This window comes from Aureobasidium namibiae, assembly GCF_000721765.1.
Source record: "Aureobasidium namibiae CBS 147.97 unplaced genomic scaffold scaffold_7, whole genome shotgun sequence".
Classification (NCBI taxonomy): domain Eukaryota; kingdom Fungi; phylum Ascomycota; class Dothideomycetes; order Dothideales; family Saccotheciaceae; genus Aureobasidium; species Aureobasidium namibiae.
The window spans coordinates 312,710-331,601 of NW_013581202.1; the positions used below are offsets into that span (position 1 = coordinate 312,710).

Here is an 18,892-nt window from a genome sequence, read left to right on the forward strand (position 1 = left end):
CATGTATACTACTCCTCGTCCAAGAGAACGCCTGCACGATCACAAAGTAGTCAGAACGAATCAAGGTGAAAAATGACCATATTGCATGGCTGAGCTTCCGACCCTGACATGTTTTTCGTTCCGTTCTTCGGTGCCCACGTTCGAGTACATGTTTCGATATAACAGCATCAAGTCGTCACGAAAGCAGCATGAACAGTGCGAGAGTCTTGAGTCAAGGATATTCCAGTCTCTCAACAACCTTCGTGTCTCGAACTCATCCAAAGTTCTCACCGAGGTGTACTTCCAAATCTGCAGGACAGCAGCGCAGGGAGTAACATAAGCCTTGAAGCGAGTAAGAATGTGTGGCCGACTTGATCATCCTAGTTATCGAGGAGAGGCTGCTACTGATAAGCCAGAGGGAACTCCTGTTTGCCAACAGCTGCGTACATACCATGCAGTCAAGCAAGACATATTTCAAACGCGAGCTGGATGGGAATGAAAGGCGAACTCACGGTCTAGCATTTGAAAGAGTCAATGTGACTCCAGGTATGAGGACGGGATGGCTAAGTGGGCATGGAGGATAAAACAGCAAAAGAGAAGAAATAAACAAGTTTGAGGCCTCGAAAAGGAAAATGGACCACTGTAACACCAAAGAAGAAAGGAAAACCTCCTCCCATTGCCTTTTCCCTTTTGTCTTTTTTGAAGTCTTGTCAAGCATCCAACATTACGGTCAACCGGCACTACCGATCTTAGCACCGCCTTCATCTGCGGCTGCCTCTGCCGTTCGTCTCGCGACTCCTTTCCGTCTCTCCGTCTCTCCGGCTCCTTGCAAGGGCTCTTCTTCATCCTGTGCTTCCTCGTCCTCGTCATCCTCGTCTTCTTCATCCATCAATTCCACATCATCGTCCTCTCTCGATCGACCAGCGGTCCCCCGTTCCCAGATGGCGACCTCGTCCAGCTCGTTCAAGTCAACGGGCTTTTCGCGCAGCCACTTCATCCTGGGACCGCTCTTTGCAAACTCGCTGACGCGGAAGCCGTAGATGCGGGGTTCGTAGATGTTGGACTTGCCCAGACCGGGGGCCATGTTTTCTGCTGCGAAGCCGTTGATGGTGGTGGGTTGCGTGGGCAGAGGCGAGGGTTGTGCGGCGACTGGCGGGGCAGAGGCGAAGGTGTCCGAGACGTTTGTGAGGCTGCTGCGGCGTTTGCGGTGGGTGGTGGTGGTTGTCGAGGGGAAGTCGGCGAGCTGTTCGGGGGTGGGTCCAAAGGCAATGTTGGTGCCGCCGACGCGCAATTCGGGGAAAGTCATGAAGAAGAGGCAGCCAAAGGTTGTGCCGAAGAAGGCGCCGTCGACGGATTGGAAGCGACTGTTGGGCGGTGTGTAGACATCAAGACAGCTGGGGCAGAAGAGCTTGACGGTTTCGTGGCCGGGAATGTCGCTGCAGCCGACGGGCAGGACTTTTGCTTGACCGCAGTAGACGCGTGGGCAGGCACCAAAGTGGCCGGCTTCGTATTTCTCGGCCATCTGCTGGATGCCCTGGCGCGAGGTGATGTAGCGTTGGTGGATCAGGCCGTACAGCATCTCGGCGCTGCTCTCCATGACGGACAGATCCGAAGCCATGCGCATGTGTCGTTGCTCCTGGCGTCTGTAGGCGGCCGCGTCCCTCATGTCCTCGTCGTCGTCGTGCAGATCTTCGTCTTCGTCGTCTTCATCTTCGTCGCTGTAGTCGTCCTCGGGCTCGACGTCCAGAATCATCTCCAGAGCTTCCTTGTACATGGGCACCTGGCTCTGCAGACCGGTCAGGTTGAAGTCATCCTCGACAAAGTCCTCCGAGACCTCAGCAAAGTACTCGTGGCCGACGAGACTGCAGAAGGCAGTGATCCACGACTCGGCAACTTGGCTGCTGGACGACATGTCGCTCTCTTCGTCCGGGCCAACATGGCCTGCGTACGCGCGGGAATCCACGGCTGCGGTTGGTGCGAGTGAGAGTTGGGAGAAGCTGTGTTGGCGATCGGTGTGCGCGGGCAGGGCTGGCCTCGAAGTGCTGGCGCAAGTGACAGCGCAGGTGCAATCGAGGCTTGTGATCAAATGATGCTGTGCGCTTCAACGGAAGGTGCGATCTCAGCGAAGGTCCAAGGTGCGCAACACGATGTTGGAGGGGTCAAAGACTATCGGGCTGCAAGACTTTGTCTTGTTGCTGTCGAGTTGCCGATCAGTGACGGAACATGGACTTGTCAAAGCTGAATGGTCACGGTGGGGCCGTCTTGGAAGCACTGTTCGTTGCTTCCTCTCTTCTCCCGGGAGTCTTTGTTGATCCAGCTGTTTTGCTATCAGAGTGGCATGGTTTCCGAACAGAGGGCTTGCCAAGCCCTAGTGACTTGATGCCGCGCAGCAGAGCCGCATCACGTGGCCTTGATTGGGTCATACTAGGTACTCATCTAAGGCTATCGTCAACCACCTCTGAACATACTCACAAGAGCACTCTGTTCCCTAGAACAAATCCCGTAGGATCTTACTCAGCTCATCCTCACCGCCGAATCCTCTTTCGTCCGTATGATTCACCCCTGTCCCAAACCCACCCCCGAATCCATTCGTGTAGCCTCCAGCTGCCTCGAACAGATTCGTCAGGTCTTGCACCATTCCGTCAGGCGAGTTTGACGATACACTACCCATGTTATTCCATCCCCCGGGGTTCAAGAACGCTCCCTCATCAACCTTGTGTCCTGCAAGTCCAGCCATAGCGACTGCCGCTGAATGGTTTGGGTCGCTCTGTGCGTTACTTGTCATCAATCCAAGCTTAGGCCCTACCTCTTTAAGCAGCCGGATCGTTTTCCATAACCTCTTACTGACCCAGCTACCTTTTGATATCCCACGCACAAGATCTAGCGCCATGTAGAACTCCTCACGTACCTGCCCTGCATATGTCTCGGGCATGTGTGATACTGCAAGGAACAAGACCGCCAAAGCTGTTGTGAGGAAGGCATTGAACAAGCTCTGCGACGCTCGGTACATTCTGCTTGTTCGGTTGATATGCGTCAAGATACGGATCGTGTCTTTGGCAATGTCCACCACCGTCTGTGCTTGTATGGGGTTGCTCACAATCGACGCTGTCGAGTGCAGCACCGGCCGATGGATCATGACGCGCATGACATTTGCACGCAGGTAGAGAATGATGGGGAGGCGTTGTTGTCCAACAGACATGTCTCCATCTGCTTGGCTCCAGCTTTCCCGATCCCAGTGCAGCTGTGCAGGGAGGTTTCTGTGCCAGTTGACGATTTGGAAGTCGAGATAACTCACATCCTCCTTACTGACCTGTTTTCTGCTCGAGTCTGAATATATCAGGTGCCGTACTTTGCTTGCAATAGCAAAGTGTTCGATCATGGCAGTCAAGTAGAGTGATTTCTCGCCCTGCAAAGCCATTTAGCTTGGTCAAAGGACGTCAAATGTGTAACAACTTACTGGCTTTGGTAGATTTGGGTCAATGTCAGAGTCTTGCAGAGCAAAAGGCATTCCAGTGCCAAAGCTCCACCTCCTGTCAAGACAATAGACGGACCAGAACGTAAGCATGGCCCCTGTACGTTGCTCTTCGTCCATGCGGTCGTATGTCTCTCTGCGATGCAAACCCAATTCGATACAGAGGCGAGCAGTCAAGCCTATGATGCGCCACGAGACTCCTTCGTTGTCGCAGTGGAATTGATATGTAGCCTAATCACAGTCAGAGGCTTACACTAAGAAGATAGGAAGCAGTCAGCATGGTCATACCGTGAGTGCAAGCAGCTGCACGCTTCTGAAGCCCGTCTCACCCAGCAAGAGAGCATCGATTGAAGGTTGCAAATAAGTGTACATTGCCCGACCGAGCTCGCTTCTGCCCGAGCCCTCAACAACCATAGCAGTAGCCAATACGATTTTGAGTATGTTGGTCTCCTCATCGTCTATAGAGTCGGCTCCGGGGAGAGAGGCCATCATAAGGCCGGTCCTCTGGGCGGACTCCATGAAGGCAAAAAGCTTGTCCACGTAGGCGAGAAGATCGGGAATGGAGAGCAGTGGATACATGACGTGCATATCATCTTGGTAGACACGAATCAGCCGAATAGCCTCGTCACGGCCGACGTGCCAGATAGGATCTTTGGTGGGATGCAACGAAACCACCTGTGGAGGCGAGTCTTCACGCAGAGCTTGGTCGTCGGCAGCACTAGGGGCTATGCCCATGTTCTCGAGATGATTCTTGGCGACACCCAGCGCAAACTCCAAGCTCGTAGGGCCTCTGAAGGCGGGTCTTGCAGATGCACTCTTTCTCCTTGAGAGTTCGTGGGAAGCAACATGATCGTGTGAGACAAGCGACTGATGCTGCAGAAAAGGATCGATAGGTGGTTGTTGGTTGGCGAGGTCGGCGCGCAACGAGTTCATGCTAGCAAACAGAGCATTTACTTGGTCCTGGAGCGAGGAGATCTGGTTGGACATTGCGCGGAATTCGTCCGTATCCTTGAAGCTGGAGGTGCAGCAGTTGGGAGCGTAGACGCAGTCGAGAGCGAGATTGCCGCATCGCTGGCATGGGGTTTGGCCATTGCACTTGATCTTTCGTCGTTTGCATTCGTTGCTTGGAGGGGTCAATTGAATGCTTGTGTCTGTGGGCGGGGTGTGTGGAGCGGATGTACCATGCTATCGAGATGTAGCGATTGCGCTTCTGCTTCTGTTGCTGGTGGGGATCGTCGCTCTTCCGCTTGCCAGAGTTGCTGCCCCCGCCATCGTGGGCTGATGCCGGCGACTCGTCGTCGAGAGCCATTGACGAGGTGTGTCGAGAGATGGTTTTGTCCTTGTCGCAAGCCAGCAGCTCATGGGCACATGGCCGAGGGCGCGTCAGCTCTGCGGTCAGCAATCCGCGCCGAGCATCAATCACTTGCGGGGAAAGGGACCCGCTCGTTTTCGCTGCACCTTCCCACCGGTATGCACGCCCACTGCCGACCAATCCAACTTTGGAGCCCGCCACAAGCCTCGATCGTCAGTCTCCATCTCTCACCCTTGACAAAAACTCGAGTCTTTGACGAACCCTTGTTGATCTGCTTGCCATGATTCGTGCTGCATCTGGAGTTTTGGCGTTCTTACATTCCTCAACTTTTCGTCAGCATAGACGTGCGGTCGGCGATTAGCGCGCGTGCGGCACACTCAAGATCCGATGCTGCTATGCCTGCTTGAGACTAGGCTGACGTCTAAACCCTGTGTCCTCTTTCCTAAATCCGCCAATTCTGCTGCCAAACGTGCACATGAATCGTCTTGCTTGCTGCGTTTTGCTTCACACACCAGCCTGGGCGACCAATTTAGTCGACCGGTGCTTGTGCTAGCTACGATCGATCCTCCCGTCAACTCAGTATTGCTAATCATCGTCTGCTCGTGCGTCTGGCTGTGCAGTGCTGCGCTGTGCTCGACTTGAGCCTCATGTCTCAACTTCCTCAGCTCAAATGACGCCCGTCATCTTGCATCTGTTTTAATTTCTTCAAGCCTGATCTGGCATGTACCTTGTCCGCAAGACCATTCCCCCACCTGCAATTTATCTGCCCGGCCCGTACCATGCTTTGGCCTGCAAGAGGCTGATATGACCTCACAACGCTTTACCTTTGTCAATGTCTCTGCTCCTCAAGATGCAAGCTCCGAGGGAAACAAAAAACGTATCCGTTCTGCCGCTGCAGCATCCGGTTGGGCTCAGGGTGTTCGACCCAAGCTCCATCCTCACAAGCCCCCCAACACCTCGGAAAACCCTCGATATTCCTATCCTGTTGACCTGAAGGGCTTGTTCGAACCATCAGAGGAATCTGAATCTTCACACGGCCCTGCTTCGATCGACGGACGGAAACCTCTTACCACCTCGGAAACGGAACCTGCTTCAAGTCACTTCTCAGATCGCAAGTTCATCTGGGAGACGACCTCGGCCAGGAAATCCTCTACCGCCAAATCCGGCGCAACAGAGCTAGATGGCCAATTACGATCCAACATTAAGAGGAAGAGGACTCCTCGTAGCAGTCAGACTTCAAGTTCTCGTAGACGAGCACCTGTAACCTCGTCTTCGGCTTCAACCTCATCGCAATCACTTGTCGCAAGCCCTGCCACGGCTGTTTCAACATGGATCTCGTCCATACAAACACCTGACGATAGTCAGATTACAACAAACTCGACACTTCCGACCCCTCACGACTTGGGCAGCGGCATTCGTGATGCCTTCAACTGCTATCCCGTGCACAGCCAGCTTTGGTACGATAGGATATTACATCACAGTAAGAAGTAGCAATCTCCTATGCCGGACCTGTCTGGTCACTGACACAGTACTTTAGTGATGACCGTATTTGCTCCACGCGGCTGGGACTCTTTGCATATCAGTAAGAAAGAAGGACTTAAATGGGAACGATTCATGACCCAACACGCCCTCGCAGATCCTGCTCTGTTCAATGTTCGACTACTTTTCGCATCCGGCGATCTGATAAACCTCAAGGTCTTACCGCCCGAAACAGCACTCTGGTTAAGAGACCAGGCAATCAGGTCCATCAATGAGGCTCTCGACGACCCTGTTCGTGCTATCAGCGATCCTGTCATTCTGGCCGTTGGTCGTATCGCCCTCCACGAATCAATGTATGGCGACAGGGGAGCTGCCAATCTGATACATCGCCCCGCCCAACATCGTATGATAACGATGAGAGGCGGCATGAGTGCTCTGGAATTTCCCGAGCTTGTCAAAAGATTGATGAGGTGGGCTGATAGGGTCATGTCATTACAGTCTGACACACCCCGGTTTTTACCCGATGATGATCGGTCTTTCTCGGTCGACCAGAGTGTTGAGGTTCTGGAGAAGTGGGTGCCGCAGGAAGGTCTCTCGCTACGAACGAAAGTGAGAACATAGGCGAATGACGAGGCTCATCGTACTGTGCATCTTACCATGTCCTGTTTTCAAGCGTAAACGACCTGTATATGCATACCAAAAGTTCTGCCTTTACCAATGCCGCGTATTCGTCTTCGACAACTCACATGGTCATCCTTGTCGTGCGCTAAATCATGTCACTCACACTCCGCTCTCACGACAACATAGAGTGAGATGATGGAAGCGATCTGCTGGAGGCATCTCTGGTTCGTAGGCCAACCGATGACACCGGAAGCCCTGAGTCTTGAGAGGGGAGTTGCCGAAGAGAGAGGCCTATGTTTCCAAGCCGAGCTCGGATCTCTGCCATCGTCCTGCCCAGTGTGATGCTCTTGCTCGTTACGTGGAGACATGATCAACGGTGATATAGCAGGCTGGCCGGCAGACCTGAGTTATGGTGGTGTTTTGAATAGTTCACCAAAGATTCAGGAATCAAACAGTGCTGAATAACAGTGCGGAGTGTCGCGATATTGAGTGCAGGGTATATTCACAACAGATGGATATGTATATTGTTATTCAAGGGTCATCGGTGGATGAAAGACAAGCTCAAGATAAGCAGTCTGTAGGCCTCAGACTACCCTTCGGCGGTGCAATCACCCTATACTTACTCTCGCCGAAAACAGGTACGCAACCCATCCCTGGGACGGCACTTGATCATCAACATTCTGAGCCGCAAAAACATTGTATTCGCAGTCCAGCTTGTGCTAACAGTAGTGCATCAGAAGCAAAAGTGATGTCGCAGCCGTGAATCGAACACGGGGCTCGTGCATGGCAAGCACGAATTTTACCACTAAACCACTGCGACTGATTTATAAACAGCGCTTCGTTCATGTTGATTATAACACTTATGTTTCTGCTAATAAGACACGTTGGACAAGCCACGACCTATCCTTAGCGACAACCTGTTCCCGCCGAGACAATCACTTCTTGCTAATCATCACAATCATCGTCGTACCGCTTTTACATCTGCTCTCTTGGTGATTGCTCGATCATACGCAGAAGCTGTGCCTCTTGATGGAGCCTCTGCATCTCCCAAACCTTGAGGAAAGGACACTCGCGAGATTTGACGAACTCGCAAAACAGGAGAAGATCTTCTATGAGGAAGCTGTCTCGGAGTTGATCACAGTCGATGGATTCGACGTGAGTCAGTTGTTTCATCCTCCCATCAGTGTTGCTTCAACGCAAGTCCCAAAACACATTGTCTATGCAACCCTCGAGTATCCATGCACAAGGGGAACATGGGCGAATACAAACACAGAGTATCAACCAAATCGCTGACCAATCACTGCCAGTTTCAATTCATCATCGCCGGTACACTCAACAAGAAACCAATCCTTGCTGCCAACGCACCCAGTAGATCAAAGGCCGGTGGTCCATTTGTCAATCCGAATCCAGAGGAGATTGTCACAGACCTGGGTGCCAACCATCGTCTGTTGGTCAACAAGTATGGTATTTTCAGGCCCATGACTGTGATACCGACGAAACACTATGCTCTTCAGACCGATGATCTTGATCTTTCGGATGTCAATGCGGCATGGTCGGTCTTGAAGGCATTCCAGTCTCCGTCGCTCTTCATCTACAATTGTGGCATCAATGCTGGTTCATCCCAGGGTCACAAGCACACCCAAGTTTTTCCTCTACCAACTCATCAACTGTGGCCTTCAAAGGCTACTTCTCATGACGGTCTGACGTCATCTTTGTCTCTCTCACCTTCGAATCGTTTGCTAACTTACCCAGACATCTCTACTGGTATAGAGCATGTGCCTTTCAAGCACTTTGTCATACGTCTTCCAAGCGACGCTGATGCGAATACCGTATTCAACTCATACCTCCGCCTTCTCGACGCATCTCGCGAAGTGCTAGCAAAGTCAGGCGAAGGCAGCAGAGACTACAATGTAGCCATGACTGCAGAATGGATCGCAGTCATACCTCGTCGAACCAGCGAGGGACCTTACGGGGCTAATGCCGCTGGGATGTTGGGCATCATATACCTGCCTGACCAGCAAGAGCGAGACAAGTGGTCTCAGCTCGGCTACACGAAACAACTCGTAGCCTTTGGTATACCAGTTGACGCATGACGATACTACACCGCTCATCCTTGAAGTCTGATATGACTCTCATTCCGACTCTTACTACAATACACTTCTATAGCTGCCACCTCTGGGAAATCACCAAGACAATCTATATGCCATCACTAACCGTCACCTCTTGTACCTAAACAAATCACAACCTCCAGTCACACAAGTATACCAAACGACCCCAACGCCATTGCAATTGACTCTCGACGGCTCTCCACACAAACATGTTGGATTTTCCCCATCGTAACCCACCAAGTCTGCAAAGCAAGAAAAGCTCCCTTTGTGCCTGGTCACACACCGATAATAAGGCCTCCCATTGTGTGTGAGCTGGAGTCTTGTCCTGTTGCCGCACTTGTTGCATTCTGGATTTTCAAACTCCGGGTCGTGCCTGCTGTTTTGGGCATACAGATAGCCCCAGATGTAGAGTTGGCGTTGGGTGGACAAGGCTGAGGCTGCGGGTACGGCGGTAGATGGGGGGATAGGGGATCGTTGGGCTGAGTGGCTGTCGCCTGTATTGGGACACTCTCTGGTTGGAGATGCATTGCGGCTATCTACTCTGGTAACAGGAGTGCCTTTTTTGAGTTCGTGCCTGAAAGAATGCATTGGAGAGAAGCGATATTGGTAGTTTTGTGTGACAGAGGCAGTAAAATGTTGGCAATTTTTTATATCTTGATGTCTCTTACCAAGTTGCTCCTCATGCCGCATATCATCGATGCCGCATATCATTGATTACCAATGCCCATCAATGGTCTTGGAATCACGTCTGAGACCTTGAGAGAGTTTTCTGAAAGTAATTTCGGGTCGCAACAAACTTCGCGGGGACACTTTCTCACCTGAGTTCGAGCGTGATATGATATTCAGCCAGACTTCACATGAAAAGCTTTGGTCAGTGTTCCGCTCAAGCCAATCAAGAGCTGCGGGCACAGAGGTCCATTGGAGTGAATGAATTAGGTCTTGGCACGCATGTGAAAGGCTTGGTTGATCAGTGGGAATGAATTGACAATTTTCCCCTCCTAGCTCCACTCGAGAAGAAGTGGCGTGCTGATGATGCCAGACCCTTACGAATGCTTCTGCACATGAGCCTGATTTTTGAACATGAAGCCAGAGGTTCTCTTGTCGGCGCCGGTGCGCTTGCTGATCTTGCCGTCGTTGGCAAAGACCAATACCAGAAGACCTGCACCACCTAATACCATGTGTACCAATGCGCCAGCGACTAAGATTCCAGAGAGCTGCGCAGACGTGCCGGAAACGTACATCAGGACACCGGTTGCGAGGTGGTAGAGCATGGTCGTGATGGTGGTGGCCGAGGAGTCTCACGTGGGCGTTAGCATCGGGAACGGCAAGCGAAGCAGCCAGGATCTGATAGCATACAAGGAGAAGAAGCAGTAGCGGAAGCAATGGGTACGTTGTCGGCGTCGTCCCAGAGACGGTGCAGCTCGCCAGAGAAGAGCAGGGCGAGGAAGGAGCACAGCAGTAGAGCGAAGCCCAGTTCGCGCGCAACCAGATTCTCGAATGCCGAAACAGTCTTGGGTTCGGACGAGGCCATCCAGGCGGCCATGCTAGGACTCACGAGGAGCGGTGCGGCTTCAAGGGCGAGCAGGGCAGCTGTTGCCTGGTTGTAGATGCGGAAGTTCTGTAACATAGTCAGTCTACTGCAACGGCCAATTCGGGACGATTGAGCTGGCACCCACGTCCATGGCTGGCGTCGTTTGTGTAGGTATGTGTTTCGCTATGGTGACTGTGATCGGTAGGTGAGAGAAGACAGGTCGAGCTCGAGACAAGCAGTTCATGCGTCCATGTCTCCTTCCCTGATTTACCGGACTTGCTTGCGGAAGCTCGCAAGTATGACGCACGCAACTGCCTTCTCTATCCACCGAGACCACCACCTCCAGTCACTTCGACTATCGTGTCTTGCAGCATGGTGGCACGGTGCGAGAGCAGGCAGGTGAACCATCACGTATATAGCACAGAGCTTCTGTACACATTCCCTGGCTTGGTCTCCTGAAGCTTTATCTGTGTTCTGTCCGCTGGAGGCTGAAACAACCACTCGCCGAACTGTTCAATACGTCAATTCGTCATTCTGCGGGGAAACAGTCCCACGTTTCGAGTCAGGATTTTAGCAACATCAACCGAACACGATTATGCTCAGAACGCAACGCCTATCCAATCTTGAGAACATTCCTTCAAAGATCCTCACGGTGGCCGTCGGCGCTTCATTTTATCCAATTGCCTTGCAGTTTGTAGTGTGCACGCTAACACGATCCACCCTCAGCCCCTTCGTTCAGAGCGCGACTTTCTCTTGACGCAGATCAACACGTGTGTCAATATATTGAACAGAGACTTTCAAGCCGCAAGTGGTAGACATCGGTGCAGAGTCTAGGGATCGTTGGAAGGCCGTCGGCGCTTTGTGGACATTGCTCAGACTCTCTTGTCATGATCACTTCTTCCGCTCTCTCTTCGAGCATGCCCAGGTAAGGCGCGTCTCGCCCACTCGATGGGTAGTAGGGTCAGAAGTCTATCGGTCCAGATGCCGCCATAGGTGACTTGACTTCGTAGAGCCCTTGAGCCATCCGGGGGCTGATCCAAGCCTGAGGCAGGCAGTCTCTGCGCACTATGGGTCGACACTACTGAGTAGGGTCATGCAATGAGAGCCTCAACGATGGCTGTGCAGTGCCGGCTCGGCTTTCGTGTGTTTGGATAGCCCCATGGAGATGCAGACGGCCGTTGCATTCCGTCAAGTGGTCGAAGGGCCAGAGACCCGAGTGCACACAGTCCAGGTACAGCAGGACATTGACTCCGTCCGCGGAGTTCCCTGAGGCTCTGTCACCAGCCAATGCTTTGTGTCGGACATGGCCGAGAGGTTATTTGACCGTTGCAGCGCCAATCTGACTCGGAGGAGGTCTCATGATTCTCATCAGACAGGCTCTCGAGATCATCAGTCTAAAACTCATGTTGACGACATAATTATCTGATGTCGACATTGCGTTTGAGTTCCATTGATTGGTAGAGGACCCCTGTTTTCACTTTGCAAAGCTCGAGATTGTGTTTTCACATTCCAAAATCATCGATAAGGTTATAAAGGCCCGAAATCTGCATGACAATATGCTCGGAGCCTCAAACTCTACTCGGGACCGAGAGCCCTGGGAGGCTGGGAGCAACAAGCGGAGGTCACTGTGAGGGCTTGCAGTCTGGATACAAGTTCATACAACCAAGTTTGTCGGCGTCGACGAACTAGCATGAGGCGCGCAGGAAGAGACAACAACCCTTGAGGCGAAGTCATACATAAAGTTTGGCCGGCCACGAAACAAGTGCCAGCCAACCAAAAGATCGGACAGGGACTCCCGATACGGCTTGCTGAAGGGCGCAACAACGAGGAGATGATGTGGAGATACTGTATGAAATCCAGGGCGGGTCCTTTCGAGGTGCCTTGGCTCACGGCGCCATTGACCAACCGACCAGATCCGAGGAGCTACAGAGGCGTCAGCGTCGCGGAAGACATGGCTAGTGCACACCTTCTCCAGCCTGCAAGACAAAGTTACACATGTAGTATGGTGTCAGTAGCATCCCCTACCGGTGCTCGCCTTTCCAGAGGCTGCGTTGCCCGAAGAGGGTTACATAGAAGCATGGCTGGGCAGAAGGATTTTAGCGGAAAGGCATCTCCACATGAGCCCTTGGAATTCTGGCTGCGGTAGGCGTGAAAGAGCGGACCTGCATGCAAAAAGCCCTCAACGCCGCAAGAGCGGTCGCCGGGGAGGTGGGCTGTGGTGCGGCAGTCAGTGAAGGATCGAGGTACCGACATCAGGATCAGGATCAGCTTTCAGGAATTGAAACGATAGCGGGTGATGGATCATCAGCCGCAGATTGTCCTCGATTTATCAGGTGGTATATGGAATGTCATCGCCTCTTGGAGATTGGGATCTTGGAAACTGTCCTATCGCCTGAGCCGCGAGAACGTGTTCGTTGACGGTCATGCTGGCGCAAGTGATGTTGCAACAGCCCCATTGTTTTTCTCCTTGGCTTGAACCAGGGTCCTGGCGGGGTCATTTGCGGCCAATCCGGATCATAGTCCGTACTGATGCTTTCTTCCCACGTCGACGGCAAGATTTTACGGATTGTGCATACGAAAAAGCCCCTCCAGCCAGGATCCCTGCAGAGACGCGGACAGATGACGTGCCTCGTGTTACGAATCATGTACAGAGAGGTGGACCTCAGCTGAGAGCCTGAAGCGCTGGGGTCTGCAGGGCAGTCGCCCAAGTACCGAACACAGGTACATCATACATGTACGCGTTACGAGATCGTTCCGCAGGACACACAATTGCTGTCCAGCAAGTGTGGAAAGCCTGGAAACCCGTACCTCCCACAGATCCTGCTGTTGAGGCTCCTGGTTGAACCCTGTGGTTCCAGGGAAATTCCCAATGGTCTCGATGCGTCCAAGAACCAGACATCTCTGAGTATTCGTATGTACCCGGATAAATCCTGAGGTGTACCAATGTATTTCTACGTGCGTAAGAAATGAAACTCTTGACGAAGCTGCCGGACAAGAGCCCCGTTGACTGAACGTGCGTCGGGGTGGAACGTTTTTTCGCTTGCAATTGCTGTGTCCGGGTCGCTCGACGCTCTGATGGACCACTGCATGAATTCATATTACACATCCTTCACGTCACACAGGTCATCGCTGCACGATTGTCAGCATCCACGGACTTGCTGACTCCGACACAGCCAATCTGGCATAGGGGGAAGCAGATGGACCATAGCGGACTTGTTGTTGTCAGCAACGCCGAGCCGTTATTAGATATGTCTAGAGTAGGAAGTGAATGGAGAATGGAGAAAGGAAGAGTGCTTGAAGTGATCTTTTGACCATATGGTTTCAATAGCTAGTTCTAGTACATCGTACTGTGCCTGGAATGGCCAATCCTCCATTTCCTTCTGTCGACAGTCACGAAACCAAGTGTGAAGATCACTTGAGACGACTGCATTATACATCATGTATCATGAGTGCCATACTCTTTCGAAATGAGAGAGCCAGAAACCTCCAACGCCAGTGTAATGCTTTTAGTGATACATGGGACCAAGCATGCAAACCGACCTGGTTTGCTCATGCGGTCAACCTTGTGAAAATGAGTCCTCCTCAGCCGGCATTAGGGGAAACAAAAGGCAGAATCGAAACTGGGTATATGTGCTTGCAAAAAAAAAAAAAGACCAGGAGACAAAACAGTAAGAGGAGCCGTGTCGGCATTGAGAATTCGTTGACCATCGTGACTGTGAACGAGAAAGGGAATGTTTAACAAGAGCCTTCATCAGACATGCGGCGATGATCACTTGCTGCCAATGCAAGCGTGTCAAGGCCATTGGACAGACCAGGCGATGGGTAGCTGTAATGGAGGTCGGGGTCTTGGATCAAACTGGCTTGAGCAGGGAGGTAGTCAAGAGAGCTTGTGTAGTTGGAGCGGTGGTAGAGCGGAGGCCTTGTGGTGAACTCAGACAAGATTGGTTGAGGAAGAGGCTGAATGGGGTCTGGGTTGATGTAGTAAGGGCTAGTCGACATGATGGGTTGTTGAGCGGATTGGAACTGGAGTTGATGTTGAGGAAGTTGATGCTGCTGCGACTGGTGGTCTTCCAGCTGGGCTACGGCGGCAGCTTCCAAGGGACCGCTGACAGACTTGCGAGGTACAGGCTTGGTGGACTTCTTGACGCGGCCATCTGTCGAAGACTTTGAAGGGCCACGCACGTTTTGGTGGGTGCGACGATGTTGCTCCATGTTGTCCTTGCGGGTGAAGGCCTTGTTGCACTCCGGGCAGAAGGCGTCCTTCTTGCCAGTGTGCTTCTTGGCATGGCGGGCGGCGTGTCCAGAGGTGGTGAAGAAGTCGCTGCAGTTGTAGACTTTGGCCAGCGGGCAGGGGTACTGGTTCTTCTTGGTCGAGGTCTTGTTGGCAGCAGGGGCGGCGCGGGAAGACTCGGAGACGGGAGAGTTGGAGTTGCGGTAGGATAGTGCGGCGGGTTGCGACATGACGGGCGTTGCCGATGCGACCTGGGCGGCGGACATGGGGTAAGGCGCGACGGGCTGGGCGTCCGGGACCGGGGGGTAGACTGAAGGCGTCGAGTCGTCCATTTTGGCGAACGAAGCGGGTCCGATGAAGTAGTGAGAGTGGGCCGACTTGTCGTGGTGGTGCAGATGGTCGAAGGATGATGTTGGGGGTGGTGTGAGAGGTGAAAGTGGAAGTCGGCGAGAGTCCGACGACTCGCTTCGCACCAATCGGGGAGTTTGTGGGGAAACGCTCGAAGCCAAACTTGGCGAGGGCGACGGCCGGTAGTAGACGCTCAGCGGCGCCAGACGGGGCAGCACGACAGCAGTGTGCGAGTCGTCGTTGAGCAATGATACCTTCCTTCCGATGCTGTTTCTACCGTCCATCATGAGGAATACAGTCTTGGGCCAGTCTGCGGATACGAGACCGCAGAGAATATACAATGGGTTGGGAGCCTTTACAAAAGCTCAAGCTCGCGAGGTCGAGATGACTTGTTTGTTGGTGTGCTGGTTGTTGGAGAGGAGTGTGTGTGAAAGGTCTGTGTGTGTCGGATGGGAAAAGGGTAGTGACAGGTGTGAAGCAGAATGGACCTTTTGAGAGACTGAACACTTTCAAGGCTCGCACTGGGCGAGGGAGGCGGGTACTTTATGAGCGAGACAGCGCACGGCGCGCGAGGGGATGCACCAAAGCTTCCCACTCGCCTTTACTCGCTCGTGGAGCACTTTGACCACGGTCGGATCCTGGGATAGCAAAGCCGGGATATCCAACCCAGTTACTACCCTGGAAAGCCACGAACGGCCGAGTTGACCCATAGACGAGATCGTCATATACGCCGCGGACGGCCAGCGCCATCCATCGTCTGCGCCGGGAGACATGCATGCTTGAACGCAACCTTATCGCGACAAGTGCCCGTCCACACGCCAGCCCTGCCTGACAGAAGAGCGGGGCCCTGAACGAGCAATCGGCGATTTGGCGGAAGCCCTCTCCTGTGCCTCTGCTACTCGGTTGCAAAGTCTTACCAACCAAGCCCGCAAGCCCGATCCCTGCCATCCGCTGGGACCATTGCTCGTCTCCCTGGTTCTCGCAGTTCCTTCGTACCTCGAAGCTAGGAGACCCCTCGCACGCAGGCGCACGTGAAGTTTCCACGACTGACTCGCTCGTTCCGGTCCCACATGCTGAGTCTACGCTGCTTCTTCCACACATGCTCATGGGCCATGCGATGTCTGCATGTAAACATCGGATTCACCGCCGTACGAACACAGTCGCCGTTTCGTACAGATGGTATCCGCTTCAAATGCTCATAGGCGTGCACCATTCATCTGGCGGATCCTCGCGGAACTCTGCAATCATCGAACCCCCTCGTCCCGCCTCGCATTCGCATCGGCAATCGTGGTAGTGTTCAAAATACCACCTCCGTTGCTCTGTGAGAACTGGGAGTGTAGCTTCCAGGTAAACTCTGTACGTTATCCCGCATTGGGAAGGCGCTTGGTCAAGACATTCGCATCACACAGATGGGCAGAACTGTTCGGCCCTGCAGCTGGTCTTACCGCATTCAGACAAGTCCACTCCGAACGTCCCTGTCAATCCTGCCCCCACTTTCTGTCATTCAGCGTCGATGTCTACAAATTCTCGATCCCCCCGCCAGGTCATCTCTTTCTAGCTGGATTTCTCTGTAACAGAGAATAATTTCTTGACTAGCACCGGCACAACCGCTCGACAATTCTATCCATTCCTGCTGCATCGCTCCCTAACCAAGATTCGATGGTATCTACCGTCGCATTATCAAACACCCTTGATTACTTGACCCTCATCTTGCTGCAATCCGGTTTTGACTTCACTGGTACAGTATAGGGGACCCGTGGCTTGCTTGATTTGTGAAGATCGTGTCTGAATAAGGGTCTTGCGGCTCTACCTGCAGAACACACACACCAAGGTTTCACCCTAGCGTCTTTGTTGTCGGTCCCCTGTTTTCTCGTTCACGGACATCTGTCGCAGCCAGCCGACTATTGATATCTGGATAGTAATCATCAAATGACCTCCTAAGCTAAGGCCAGCTCCTGACGCTGCTGTCTCTCGCCAACTGCCATCTCGTTTATCAGTGTCAGGGCACAGAGCTTCGACGGCGCCAAAAATCCATGCTCCATCAAATTGGGTTGTCAGGATTGATCGATCTCCCCTCGAATCGCTACTCAGAGCACAACCGACCTGCTGGTACGCAGATCTGCCTGCTCGAATCTGTCCTTTTGCTTTTGCCATCCCTCGAATTGACCCATTTGGGATGCGATTCCTTAGAGCCTCTCTCCCAAGGGTCCTTTTGAGGGTCCATAACCGACCTCCAGGTGCCATCAGTATCGGTGATGGGAGCGCGTTTGGCCATGATATGAGGTTGTGGCTCCAGCATTACTCTAGCAGTCTCAATGACGTCGCTGTCGTACTTCCAAGTCTTGTAGGATGATTCGAGAAATTTTGATGTCAAGGCCCGCAGAGCCGCTTGCGCCCAACCGCACGCACGGTGTCAGGGCCCTCTTTCACCATCGTCGATGTTCGAGAGATCGCCGCTGTCAGTAGGGGTCCCTGAGAAAAATCCCTGCTTTAGCTCTTTCAGGCTCAAGCGTTCCCGAGGCCAATTTTACTGTCCGACTGAGACAGACTCAGCCCCTCGACTCCTCGAGTCGCAATCGATCGATCTCTTACCCTGCCGCTGCGCGTGAGAAACATTGGTTACAGTCTACAGATCTTGCTGCTGCGACTCGTTGGTCTCCCTCACATCTTGCATGATCTCACAGTTGCTCTCAAACCTACTTCCATGTTTCACTTGCAGCCCGAAAATGTGCCAATATCGCTGACGAACCACCACAGCTTTCCCCATATCGCTTGCCGGCTTCAGCACGCGGGTCAGGGCTTCTGTGCTAACGATTTGCATGCAACCGTTCCGGCTGTTAGCTTCCTTCGAAACTTCATCCTTTGATTTCTCAAGACACGGATCGCGATGGCATGCGGTAAAACTCTGCAGAACTGATTCGTAGGTTTATCGATCCCCGATCCAACCACCTTCCGGTCTGGTGGGTTTGTCACGTTTACCGTACGCACATGCATCTCCGGTACGGAGTAGATGGGAAACAGTCTCACGACTGCTCGTTACGTATTCACGCTAGGCCATGCAACACGTATGGGCATGTCGACAAAGTCGAGTGTGCGGATCATGGCGATTCACAACCTGCATAGGGGCCTTCCGTGCTTCTTCTGCAGGAATTTTACAACACAGCTCTGTGACGGATCTACATACTCGTTAGCCGTCTGCTTCTCTAGGTAGTGCTCAAATGTTCGATATTATGGTAGGTCCTCGTTGTTAGAGGAGCGCTGATGTCATAGATACTGAAGCATCCACAACACAGTCCGCCATCGCGACCCCGCGTTCTAAACTCTTTTGCATGTCACTAGCCATGGTGTAGAGAGTATACGGGTCAATATCGGACAGTCTTCGCGGTTCACGGAGTTTAGACATGTCCGCATCACTCGGTCTCGGGTTAGGGAGGTGTCTCCTCTAGCCCAGTTGGCAGTACTCTGTAGACCGGAGGGTTTTCCTTGACCCTTGGAGTCTATGGTTCACGGCACCATGATGTTCACAGCTAGCAACGACCGGCTAGTTTTCTGCGCATCGACAACTTCATGCCGCTCTTGCTCGAGCGACCAGAATCAACCGTTCAGGCGAGATGACAGGACTGCGATTCCGGACAACATTTATTGAACATGCAACCAAGGAGTCAGGACGATGCTGTGATTCGTGAAGATTCTGCGCTCGCTAACGGACGTAGAGTGACCACATACATACGTGCTGGTCAAGCATATGTCCGCGTTGTATAGCCCCACGCTGGACCCAGGTCCGCTCTGAATTCGGACACGACCTCTCCGT

General features: G+C 52.9%; 6 protein-coding genes across 6 annotated transcripts; 2 read left to right on the forward strand and 4 right to left on the reverse strand.

Annotated features, from left to right (window-relative positions):
• Positions 1-916: 916 nt before the first annotated feature.
• On the reverse strand, positions 917-1,891 carry M436DRAFT_16945 (uncharacterized protein; the record flags this gene model as incomplete). The annotated part of the gene is made up of 1 exon (XM_013572390.1): positions 917-1,891. A coding segment is annotated over one exon (975 nt), but the record flags the coding sequence as incomplete, so codon positions are not given.
• A 576-nt stretch (positions 1,892-2,467) lies between these two features.
• M436DRAFT_44860 (fungal transcriptional regulatory protein) lies at positions 2,468-4,760 on the reverse strand (the record flags this gene model as incomplete). Its single annotated transcript, XM_013572474.1, has 5 exons — positions 2,468-3,385; positions 3,437-3,682; positions 3,740-4,265; positions 4,320-4,574; positions 4,633-4,760. 5 exons carry the CDS (start codon positions 4,758-4,760, stop codon positions 2,468-2,470), a joined length of 2,073 nt encoding a protein of 690 aa, XP_013427928.1.
• Positions 4,761-5,567: 807 nt separating this feature from the next.
• On the forward strand, positions 5,568-6,863 carry M436DRAFT_45415 (uncharacterized protein; the record flags this gene model as incomplete). Its single annotated transcript, XM_013572581.1, has 2 exons — positions 5,568-6,243; positions 6,301-6,863. The coding sequence occupies 2 exons, from the start codon at positions 5,568-5,570 to the stop codon at positions 6,861-6,863; spliced, it is 1,239 nt and encodes a 412-aa protein (XP_013428035.1).
• A 1,029-nt stretch (positions 6,864-7,892) lies between these two features.
• Positions 7,893-8,956, forward strand: M436DRAFT_72173 (uncharacterized protein; the record flags this gene model as incomplete). The annotated part of the gene is made up of 3 exons (XM_013572733.1): positions 7,893-8,018; positions 8,171-8,561; positions 8,616-8,956. 3 exons carry the CDS (start codon positions 7,893-7,895, stop codon positions 8,954-8,956), a joined length of 858 nt encoding a protein of 285 aa, XP_013428187.1.
• Positions 8,957-10,014: 1,058 nt separating this feature from the next.
• Positions 10,015-10,653, reverse strand: M436DRAFT_63131 (uncharacterized protein; the record flags this gene model as incomplete). The annotated part of the gene is made up of 3 exons (XM_013572654.1): positions 10,015-10,139; positions 10,328-10,589; positions 10,648-10,653. The coding sequence occupies 3 exons, from the start codon at positions 10,651-10,653 to the stop codon at positions 10,015-10,017; spliced, it is 393 nt and encodes a 130-aa protein (XP_013428108.1).
• Positions 10,654-14,237: 3,584 nt separating this feature from the next.
• Positions 14,238-15,065, reverse strand: M436DRAFT_45482 (uncharacterized protein; the record flags this gene model as incomplete). The annotated part of the gene is made up of 1 exon (XM_013572589.1): positions 14,238-15,065. The coding sequence occupies one exon, from the start codon at positions 15,063-15,065 to the stop codon at positions 14,238-14,240; it is 828 nt and encodes a 275-aa protein (XP_013428043.1).
• Between the last annotated feature and the right edge of the window lie 3,827 nt (positions 15,066-18,892).